Below are 12,102 nucleotides of genomic sequence, written 5' to 3'. Positions count from 1 at the left end.
TATTATTAATAGTTCAGCAGGAGGAAGGAGACAGTTTAAAAAAGTTTTCTCCCCAGCTACATTCTTTGAGCAACCTGCCCTCTCTAAGTAGCAATTAAAATGAGGAGGGGAAAAAACAAACCCACCAAACCAGGGGTGAAATGCTCCAGGTTCGGACCGGATCAAGAGATCCGGTAGCGATGGGGGCAGGTAGTTCGGAGAACCGGTAGCAAAAATCCCTGCCCCCCCCACTGCCCACACCTCGCTGTTCCTCTTCTCTGTCCCTAAAGCGCTCGGTGGTGATATAGCTTCAAACGGCCTTAAATGACAAGTAGACCGGTGCCTTTATTTTTAAAGAAGGTAGACTGGAGCCTGTCAGTAAAAGGCAATTGGTAGACCGAGGTCTGTTTTTAAAGAAGGTAGACCGGGGCCTCTCAGTAAAAAGCAATTGGTAGACCGGGGCCTCTATTTTTAAAGAAAGTAGACCGGTGCCTCTCAAGTTTTGTATATTTTTATTTTTATTTTTATTATTTATTATTATTGACCATGCCCATTCAGTCACCTGACCACCAAGCCACACCCACCAATTAAGCCACGCCCACAGAACCGGTAGGGAAAAATTTTAGATTTCACCCCTGCACCAAACCCTTACCTTCCACAGATGCCAACTGGACTTCTCTCTCTTAACATGAATTCCAGGATATAATGGGGCACAGCTGTTGATTTCCCTGGTCTCCCCCCCCACCCTCAATGTCTGCGGAGAGGTGGTTTAATTAAACCTTCCCTCACATTGTAATCTGATAGCAGTTCACACGCTTGCTTGCACACCTGGTATTTAAATTTTAAAATCCGTGCCACAATGGCTAATTATATTAATGAGTGGGTAGGCTGTTGGAAAACAAACAAATAATTGTTCCCCCCACCCACCCAAAAAAAAAAAAAGTTTCAAGCACTGATTCAGGCAACGGCTATGACCACCAGGTCAACCACGGGCCTCTGTGGCTCAGGCTGCTAATGCAGTCTGTTATTAACAGCAGCTGCTTGCAATTACTGCAGGTTCTAGTCCCACCAGGCCCAAGGTTGACTCAGCCTTCCATCCTTTATAAGGTAGGTAAAATGAGGACCCAGATTGTTGGGGGCAATAAGTTGACTTTGTATATAAATATACAAATAGAATGAAGACTATTGCTAACATAGTGTAAGCCGCCCTGAGTCTTCGGAGAAGGGCGGGATATAAATGCAATTTCAAAAAAAAAGTAGACTCAGTTGGGCGCTATCCTCCACTCTAGTGGAGTGGCAGAAGATAATAACAGTAACAGGGTTGGAAGAGACCTTGGAGGTCATCTCACCAGCTCACACAGGAGGGTTGGACTAGTAAGATGACCCAAGGATGACTGGTCAATCAGGAAGCAACTGTCTTGGCCAACGTTAGAGAAAAGTCTGTAGAGATTTTCAGTCCTCCAAGTCACGGTTGTCCCAAAGGTGCTTTTTCAGGAGGCAAGTGGACTTTCTTGTTTCTTTCTTTTGAAGACGTTTCGCTTCTCATTCAAAGAAGCTTCTTCAGCTCTGACAGGATAGTGGGGAACGGAAGGATTGATATTCCTTGCAGAGGTCATTTGCATCAGTGGTGAAATCCAATTTTTTTTTTTTACTACTGGTTCTGTGGCTGTGGCTTGGTGGGTGTGGTGTGGCTTGGTGGGCGTGGCAGGGGAAGGATACTGCAAAATCTCCATTCCCACCCCACTCCTGAGGGAAGGATATTGCAAAACCCACATTCCTACCCCCTCTGGGACCAGCCAGAGGTGGTATTTGCTGGTTTTCCAAACTGCTCAAAATTTCCGCTACCGGTTCTCCAGAACCTGCCAGAACCTGCTGGATTTCACCCCTGATTTGCATCCTTTTCTGTAGATCACCTGAGTGGTGCTCCTGGTTCATATAGTCTGCAAATTTTTTCCTCTGGAAATCCATTCCTAATCCCATACCATTTCAAGGATGTTCATCCCAAATTGTATAGTTGTGGTGGGTACATAAGGAATTCAAGTCTCCTAGGGCAGGAAATGCGGTGGCTCAGTGGCTAAGACACTAATTTTGTAAAAGGATGTTGAGCTTGTCAACCGAAAGGTTGGGAGTTCAGCGGTTCGAATCCCTAGTGCCACGTAGCAGCTTGAAAGCACATAAAAAAGGCAAGTAGGAAAAACAGGGACCACCTTTGGTGGGAAGGGAACAGCGTTCTGTGTGCCTTTGGCATTGAGTCATGCCGGCCACATGACCATGGAGACGTCTTCGGACAGCACTGGCTCTTTGGCTTTGAAACAGAGATGAGCACCGGTCCCTAGAGTCAGGAATGACTAGCACGTACCTGTGAGGGCAATCTTTTCCTTTACCTAATGTGATTAAATTCAGACACTTGGAAGGCTGTGTAAACTAGAGACCTCAGTTAAACAAAACCCACCAATGCGAAAAATTGCTAAGAAGGAAAGAAGCTCCCAATCAATCCGTCAAAGAATCCTAGGTCTGCTTCTGGGTCTGCAAACAGGCACATTTTTAACCTCCCACCGTCGTCCTGAATCAGCTTGTAGCAGTTTCCATTTGGAACGGCACATGCAACCCTTGGCCTCCGAATAAACGAAGAACTGAAAACTGGGTCTCCTGCGTAAGCCACCATTAAACCATCTGTGGTTCCCACAAACTGCCCTGATGGAGGAAATTCCTTCCAGAATGAAAGCCAAACATCCATTTCGAAGCTGCCGAAAGCGAACAAGTGACATTATGGTGACATCTGCTGGTCAGGAATGGTCTCTTCTCATCTTGGAAACAAATCTCACCACTGCTCTATCGGAGCGAGAAGTCAAAACCTGCGAAGAAAGAAACCCAAATCGCATCTTTAAGAGTTAACGCTTTGCTTTTTTGGGGGAAGCAGACTTTCATCCTTCTCGTCCCCTTCAGTCAGTTTAAGAGAAAATGCTGTTGGGATTTGTCTGACAGTAACATCTGGCTAAGGCCAGATTTGCTGGCAATCCTTATGATTTATATTGATATATTGACCATCAATTGTGTTGTAAATGTTGTACCTTGATGAACGTATCTTTTTTTTTAATGTACACTGAGAGCATATGCACCAAGACAAATTCCTTGTGTGTCCAATCACACTTGGCCAATAAAAATTCTATTCTATTCTATTCTATTCTATTCTATTCTATTCTATTCTATTCTATTCTATTCTATTCTATTCTATTCTATTCTTTTTATGTACACTGAGAGCGTATGCACCGAGACAAATTCCTTATGTGTCCAATCACACTTGGCCAATAAAAATTCTATTCTATTCTATTCTATTCTATTCTATTCTATTCTATTCTATTCTATTCTATTCTATTCTATTCTATTCTATTCTATTCTATTCTTTTTATGTACACTGAGAGCGTATGCACCAAGACAAATTCCTTACATGGGTGGGGAGGTGGGGAGTGTTGTTGTGAGTGGGTTGGTTGGCTGTGTGCATCTTGATTGGTAGATGGAGTGGGTGTTTGCCGATTGGTCGGCTGTTTTGTAGCATCCTGTATGGGTGTGGTCCTAGTCTTTTGTTCCTGAGCTTTGGTGTTGTGGCCTCTGGAATTCTGTGATGTGATGTCTTGAGCAGATGGCTGTGATGCAGCATCTGTGATGCATCATATGTATATATACATACATATATATGTGTGTGTGTATGTGTATGTGTATATGTATGTGTGTGTGTGTGTGTGTGTGTGTATGTGTGTATATATATATATAAATATATATATATAAGCAGGTTTTGGAAGTATTTAGGCAACATTTGGATGAGATCTCACTCATCATCTTCAGGCTTTTTGATGGTCTCTTTTGAATGGTATGGAGAAGTTGTTTATCTCTTTGTGCCTGTTGATGGCTGATTTGATCAAATGCCAGACTTTCAAGAATTCTCTAGTGTTTTTGTGCTGTTCAGTGTTTTCTCTCCTGTGGAAGTTGAAAAGATATTCTCAAACTGTGCTCCTGCAGTATGATTAACTGGGTTGGTTAAAAATTACTGCAGGTGGAGCCATCAAATACTACTCCATCTCTCATACAAACTGAATCCATTTCATTTAAAATCCAGAAAATGAGGCTATTTAGTAGCAATTTTTAATCTAGATGCTACCCCCTGTTACTCAGCCTTTGCCAAGAGAAAGCCCACCTGCTCAATTTATAATGTTATTTTCTTTCTGCTTCTTTGAAGTCCAAGTTTTCCCAGTTGTAGGAATTGAGTATGTCTACTGCAGTGATGGATAACCTTTTTGCTGTCGCATGCCAAAAATGGTGTGTGTGTGTTGTGGGAGGGTCATGCACACGCGTGCCCACACCCATAATTCAATCCGCCCTGCCCCTCACGCTGCGTGCGCAATCCCCATCCCATGCTCCCCCCACTTTTGGCACATGCCAGCATGATGGGCCCGGTATGCCCATTTTTTTGCTCTCCCCAGGCTCTAGAGCCTGGGGAGGGTGAAAATGGTCTTTCCCACCCCCCTGGAGGCCCTCTAGAGGCTAGAAAAGGCCCGTATCCAGATTTCTGGTGGGCCTGGAAGGCCCGAAAATCAGCTGGTTGGCGCGCACCTACACACCAGAGGTAAACTAGGGCAACGCTTGCGTGTCCAGCGATATGGCTCCGTGTGCCACCTGTGGCACGCATGCCATAGGATCGCTGTTGTGGCTCTCACCCCCGAACCTGGCCCCATGCCCGAAAGTGCCTTGGAGCCGGGCCTGCTGCCAGAAAGTGACTTGGACAGTGAGGGGGAAGGGCCGTCAGGACTTACCTCAGAAGCACCGGCCTCCTTGGCTCAGCTCCAGGAGCCAGAAGCAGGCCAGGTGAAAGAGATAACGAGGCCTCCTTCCCCTGACTCTTCCCCCCCACCCAGGCCACGCCTGCAGACCCAGCAGACAGCAATCAGGCTTGGCTCAATCCCAGGTTTCGTAGGCAGGAGAGAAGGGAACAACAGAAGCAGGGAAGGGGCAGGCCTAGGAAGTGCTGAGTCATGGAGCCACACCCCACAGGATATAAAAGGCAGCGAGAGCTGGTGTGTCTCTTTGTATCAGGCAAATCCACTGATTGACTAGAGCTGAAGGTTGTGACTCACCAGCGTCTTGGCAGCTAACGAGGGCTCTTGGCAGATGCTGGCTCTTTTGCTGCCAGAGCTGATAAGAGCTGGCTAATTAAGCCATCGTTCAGATAGAGGCGAAGAGGACGGAACAATCGCCATCACGGGTCTAGTGTAATGAAAAGAAGAACTACTAGGGTGTCATGATAGCTGTGTTCCAATATCTGAGAGACTGGCATAAAGAAGAGGGGGTCCACCTATTCTCCAAAGCACCCCAAGGCAGGACAAAAAGCAAGGGATGGACACTAATCAAGGATAGAAGCAACTTAGTACTAAGGAGAAACTTCCTGACAGTCAGAACAATTAACCAGTGGAACAACTTGCCTCCAGAAGTTGTGGGTGCTCCATCACAGGAGGTTTTTAAGAAGAAATTGGACAGCCGTTTGACCAGAAGGGGTATAATGTCTCCTGCTTTCGCAGGGGGTTGGACTAGAAGACCTCTAAGGTCCTTTCCAACTCTGTTACTCTGTTTTAGAGATCATCACTATCTGACCTGGCCATATCTTGCTTCTTTCTTTTCTTTGATATACGCTTCTAATGTTGAGAAAAACCCAGGCTGCTTATTGCTGTTTTGGCCAAAAGATGGGGTTGTTGTTCACAACTCTGTATCTTCGTGCAAATATATATATATAAATGTTTTCTGAGGTGATGTGTGTGTGTGTGTGTGTGTGTGTGTGTGTGTGTGTGTGTGTGTAGGTCTTTGGTTATTCGGGTTTTCTCCCGCGTAAAATTAGAAGTGTCTTGGTGATGTTTCGACGAAGTCTCATTTGTCATCTTCAGGCGAATGAGACTTCATCGAAATGTCGCCAAGACACTTCTAATTTTACGCGGGAGAAAATCCGAATAACCAAAGACCTACATACAAACACCCGCGAAAACCTCAGAATATATATATATTTCTCCTAGAAGCATGAAGCCTGAAGATGACAAATGGGATTTCGTCGAGACATCACCAATTTTGCATGGGAGAAAACCCGAATAACCAAAAATAAATAAATATATATATTTGTTTTCTGATGTTTTCGCGGGTGTTTGTATGTAGGTCTTTGGTTATTCGGGTTTTCTCCCGTGTAAAATTGGAAGTGTCTTGGCGACGTTTCGATCAAAGACCTACAAATATATATATATATATATATAAATGGATACAATTTTGGAAGGAATAATGGAAGGAAGATCAAAAATCGACATCATCTAGGCTCTCCTAGTTTAGAGAGATACTAAGAGTCATGGCGATGAAGCTGTAAATTCTACCTTTTGACATACACACCGCTTTGCTTTGCACTCAATCATTTTACTAACACAACAGTGGCATGTTTGAAGTACACATAAAACACTGCCAGGAAACAAAAATTTTCAGCACTGCTTGAGTGTTCATTGAACTCCGCAGGGTGTTCTGCCTGGGTGTTTTTACTAACTTTTTTTTTTTGTTGATTAATATGAGGAAAGGAGGAACAAATTCTGACTTCCAGGGCCCATTTTATTTTCTTTATAAAAAACAAAACAAAACAAAACACAAAAGAGCTGCAATTCCGCCAGTATTTGGGTGGGTGCAACTGTTCAGAGCAAAGGGACATCTGAAGGAATTGAAGGAGACAGAATATTGGCAGATGAACAATAACCAGAGAAAGCTAAAGTTGAACAGCAAAACACATGTTGTTATCAGGTTTCGCTAAGAGGTAAATAACAGAAGCGAGCTGTGTTCCTAACAAAGAGAAAGGAAAATATGCCTGCGTGCAAAACTGTGTACGGTAGCAGAAATGTGTGGAACAGCAAATATTAGATTCCAAACGCCCTTTATTTAAATGCCTTTAAATTATGTATGAGATGAGAAATGCACATTAAAAGGTGATTTGCGTAGCCTCTTTGTTTGTTTTCAATTGTGAACTGTTCGGAGCACGGGATGAAAACAAAGTAAGGGGTGGGAAGATACCGTTTCATCCAGACCGAAGCCTTACATAGGTGCAGAGAAAGAGAACAAGAGCTGTTGATTGTGCAGAATCACAACGCTGGCTGTGGGTTTTTTTTTGCTACCAACAATCTCCTCTAACTGTTAAAGGTAAAGGATGATTTTTCATTCAGGGTTGTTTCCCCCCCCCCCCATTCTTAAAATCAAGATAAACTAGACAAACTGAGAAAAGTGGTTTTAGGCATGTAAAGTGTTCTAAGATCATGTGTGTTTTCATCCGTATGTTGCTAGACATTTCTCTGACTTCTGTTTTAATTTTAAATATTTTAAAATTATTAATTTATTAATAATATTAATAACTCTGGGCGGCTCACAATGTTAAAAAGGATAAAGCTATACAAAACCGAGAGAGAGAGAGAGGAAGGGAGGGATGCAGGGAGAGGGGGACAGAGAGGGAGAGGGAAGGAGGGAGGGAGAGAGGGAGGGAGGGAGGGAGAGGGAAGGAGGGAGAAAGAGTGAGAGGGAGGGGAGGGGGAGGGAGAGAGAGGGAGGGGGAGAAGGGAGAGAGGCAGAGGGAAGGAGAGAAAGAGAGAGAGGGAAGGAGAGAGGGAGGGAGGGAGAGAGAGGGAGTGGGAGAGAGGGAGGGAGAGGGAAGGAGGAGAGAGGGAGAGGGAGGGAGGAGGGAGGAGAGAGAGGAGGAGGAGAGAGGAGGAGACAGAGGGAGGGAGGGAGGGAGAGAGAGGAGGGAGAAGGAAGAGAGGCAGAGGGAAGGAGAGAAAGAGGAGAGGGAAGGAGGGAGAGAGAGAGAGAGAGAGAGAGAGAGAGAGAATGACAAATAAAATATTATAAAAATGCAAATACTCAACCTTAATTGAAAGATGGGGAGAGAGGGAGTAGGATGAGCAGGGGAGGAGGGAGGTGAGAGCTGTTATCAATCTATCAACCTTAAGACATTATCTGCACATTTTGCAAATCCAAAGATCTCTCTTGGGAGGGGAGTGATGCAAGCCAATGTTTTTCAAACTTGGCAACTTTGACATGAGTGGGTGTCAGTTTCTAGAATTTCCCAGCCAATTGGGAAATTGACAACTATGGAGTTGACATTCACTCGTTTTCAAGTTGCCAAGTTTGAAAAACACTGGTTTGCGCCATTAAATTTAATGGTAAAACGTTAAAAGGCTGAATCATGACTTTTGCTCTGTATGATGTCCCAAATTAGAAATACAGAGGATAATGATATGACTTTACTTTCCAGGTTTCATGCAACTGTGAAATAAAACCAACGGTGGAGATACTTTTATACAATGAGTTAAACTATTTGTTTCACTCTGCAGGGACCAAAAAACAAAACAAAACCCCAAAACCCCATCATGAATATTAAGGATTATTTTGAAAGAATTTGTTACAAAGGTTCCCAGGAAAAAGCAGACTTGGAAACCTTAACTGAGGTTTTTCAACATCACATCCGCGCAGTGCCCTTTGAAAATCTCAGCCTCCATTGTGGCGAAACCATTCAGATGGATTTAGAATCGGTGTATGATAAAATTGTGACGAACAACCGTGGCGGATGGTGCATGGAGAACAACCAACTTCTGTTTTGGGCCTTCCAGACCATGGGCTACAAAGTTGGTCTTTTAGGTGCTCGTGTTTATGACCCAGAGCGAAAGGCCTACTATCAAGATGTCAATCATGTTCTGATCAAAGTCGTCCTTGAAGGTAAAACCTACATTGTTGATGGTGGTTTTGGGGTGGCTTATCAGATGTGGCAACCGATGGAGCTGATTTCTGAGAAGAACCAACCTCAGACCCCAGGAATCTTCTGCTTCACGGAGAAGGATGGAGTGTGGTACTTTCACAAAATGAAGCGCAAGAAATTCAGGATGGATTTTGAGAACAACATTCCCTGTTCTGATATTGGAGAAAACGTGACCTGTAAGAACATTTATTTGTTTACTTTGCAACCGAAGACAATAGATGACTTCCGGCCGGCCTGTTTACAACTCCAAACTGATCCAAGTTCTCTGTTTTTAAGGAAGTCCATCTGTAGTCTCCAGACTACTGATGGATTTCTAGTTTTGATTGGGTGGATGCTGATTGAAACCAAATATAATTTTAAAGACGGCATGGATCTAGTCGTAAGCACAGTCCTGACAGGTGAAGAAGTGCAGAAAATCCTGAAGGAGAGATTCAAAATCCAGCTGGACAAAACGTTTGTCCCTCTGAACACCTGTTCAGCGCTCATGTTTTAATTCAGCTGGCCAAGGGTGAACTTCGCTCAACAACTTGGTTCATCCTAAAGCAACGGAAATGAAATTGGGAAGCAAAAAAAATCAAAACATAAAAAACAAATTAGATAGATGACCCTCACTCTGTCAAGGACCTTGGCGTACTTATTTCTAAAGATCTAAGTGCCAGAGCCCACTGTAACAACATTGCCAAAAAGGCACTAAGAGTTGTTAACCTAATCTTGCATAGCTTCTTCTCTGGTAATATTGTACTACTAACTAGAGCATATAAGACATTTGCTAGACCAGTTCTTGAATACAGCTCATCTGTCTGGAACCCGCACTGCATATTGGACATAAATACAATTGAGAGAGTCCAGAAATATTTTACAAGAAGAGTCCTCCATTCCTCTACCCATAATAAAATACCTTATGCCACCAGACTCCAAATTTTGGGCTTAGACAACTTAGAACTACACCGACTTTAGTCTGACCTAAGCATAGTACATAAAATTATCTACCACAATGTCCTTCCTTGCTGTCAATGACTACTTCAGCTTTAACCACAACAATACAGGAGCAAATAATAGATACAAACTCAAGGTAAACCGCTCCAAACTTGATTGTAGAAAATATGACTTCAGCAGCAGAATGGTCAATGCCTGGAATGCATTACCTGACTCTAGTTTCTTCCCCAAACCCCAAAACTTTAAGCTTAAACTGTCTACTGTTGACCTCACCCCATTCCTAAGAGGTCTGTAAGGGGCGTGCATAAGTGCACCAACATGCCTTCCATCCCTATCCTAATATTCTTTTTTACTTACTCTTTTCACGTATTCAAATTATGTTTATACTTTTACCTGTTATCTTATACATACATGCTTGACAAATAAATAAAAATAAATAAAATAAAATAAATTCTCACCACACAAAGATCTAAAGGAATATTGGGTGAACATTTTAGAGAAGAAGATTGTTCTGACCTAGGCTTCCCCAGCAGCATGAAGCCGAGTCCTCGTCCCGATAAACCCCTTTTATTTAATGTACAGTGAATTCCTCTCCAGCAAAATCTTTCCTCTCCCACAGTCTTTCAAGGTAATTCACAATTACTGACCTTTATCAGGCTTGGAGAGTGTCCAGGCCGATATCTTTCAGACGCCAGCAATACTTGGCAAGAATCCAGTAGTGAACTAAGTGTCTCCTGCAAACTCCACTCCCCCTTTGCTCCTCTTTATTCCCTCTGGGAGGGGCCATTCATCATCTACCTGTGGCCTTACTCCCAAGTTGACCCTTGTTCTTTAGCTGTTCCCTTCGTCTGGCAACGCTGTGCATGCACACACTGGGAACAGGCTCCAGCTGTTCATCTGCCTCACTGATGTCTGACTCCGAAGGCAGCTGATAACTGGCGTATGGCCCTGGCCCCCTCTCTGCCTCCGATGCAGAGCCCTCATCAGGGCCTTCCCCAGACTCCAGGACTAGCCCATGTTCCTCCCCAACCTCTTCACTCTCCGAATCTGCTGCCAGATCTGCTGACCGCTGGCGGGCCACAACAAAGATATTTTATTTTCTTGGGCAAATTCCGGTCAATTTAGAGAGCAAATGAAGTCCTTTATGCAAGCTGAATTTGCTGTGTCTAGGCTTTGCCACAGGCTTAGACAAGTAAGTCTACTTTGAAGTACGAAAAGGGATAAGAAACCTCTTGCAAGATTATCAGTGTTGAGTTTTGACTGGGCCCTAGCTATCTCTAGCTTTACCATAATGACGAGATTTTAAATCGGTATCTTTCCAGTCCTTATCTGGTCTCTAAGATAGATAGGGATTTAAAAAGGCCTTAAATCCGGATATATATGAAGGTGTGGGATCTCCTGTACGAAGCTGCACTGACTTTAAGATCATCTAATGAGGTTCTCCAAAAGAGGTGAAGATGGATAAGGGGAAGAGCTTTTTCTGTGGTGGCACCCGAGTGATGAAATTCCTTCTCCAAGGTTGGTCGCCGAGCACCTATATTAGCATTGTTTGTCCTGGACTTTATAAGTGACTTGTAATTGTATTTTGATTCTTACCTGAATTCTGAATGATCAGAGTGCTGCTGCCAATTTTAGACGGTGTACATGGTATTTTGATTTTAATGTATATATTCTTACTTGGATTTTTGCGCATGGGTTACATGGATTTGATTGTAAATCTGCCCAGGGAGCTTTATCTATTGAGATATCTACTAAAATAATATGAAGTAGTCTTGATAAAAAACACAACACTACTAACCAGAGCATATAAAACATTTGCTAGACCAATTCTAGAATACAGCTCGCCTGTTTGGAACCCTCACCACATCTCTGACATCAACACAATTGAACGTGTCCAGAAATATTTTACAAGAAGAGTTCTCCATTCCTCTGAAAACAATAAAATACCTTATCCCACCAGACTTGAAATCCTAGGCTTAGAAAACTTGGAACTCCGTCGCCTTCGACAAGACCTAAGTTTAACTCACAGAATCATCTATTGTAATGTCCTTCCTGTCAAAGACTACTTCAGCTTTAATTGCAATAATACTAGAGCAACTAATAGATTTAAACTTAATGTCAACCGCTTTAATCTAGATTGCAGAAAATATGACTTCTGTAACAGAATCATCAGTGCTTGGAATACTTTACCTGACTCGGTGGTCTCTTCTCATAATCCTAAAAGCTGTAACCAAAAACTTTCTACTATTGACCTCACCCCATTCCTAAGAGGACCATAAGGGGCGGGCATAAGCGCACAAACGTGCCTACCGTTCCTGTCCTATTGTTTTTTGTTTTTTTTCTTCTTCATATATATATATATATATATATATATA

The 12,102-nt window shown here is 43.2% G+C and overlaps 1 protein-coding gene across 3 annotated transcripts in view; it reads left to right on the top strand.

The window, feature by feature from the left end:
* The window catches only part of LOC131184232 (arylamine N-acetyltransferase, pineal gland isozyme NAT-3-like), a 38,516-nt gene extending 26,500 nt beyond the window's left edge, over window positions 1-12,016 (top strand). Inside the window, exons 1-2 of one of the 3 annotated variants that reach the window (XM_058155318.1) lie at window positions 6,665-7,185; window positions 8,370-12,016. In XM_058155318.1, the coding sequence (XP_058011301.1) occupies window positions 8,406-9,284 (879 nt within the window). In that variant the 5' untranslated portion in view covers window positions 6,665-7,185; window positions 8,370-8,405 and the 3' untranslated portion in view covers window positions 9,285-12,016. Of the gene's footprint in view, window positions 1-6,664; window positions 7,186-8,290 lie in introns of those variants that run through there. The other 2 variants (XM_058155319.1, XM_058155317.1) reach the window with 2 other exon arrangements.
* Window positions 12,017-12,102: the final 86 nt, after the last annotated feature.

Source organism: Ahaetulla prasina, chromosome 12 (assembly GCF_028640845.1).
Source record: "Ahaetulla prasina isolate Xishuangbanna chromosome 12, ASM2864084v1, whole genome shotgun sequence".
Lineage (NCBI taxonomy): Eukaryota > Metazoa > Chordata > Lepidosauria > Squamata > Colubridae > Ahaetulla > Ahaetulla prasina.
This window is presented reverse-complemented; position numbering and strand designations above follow the sequence as displayed.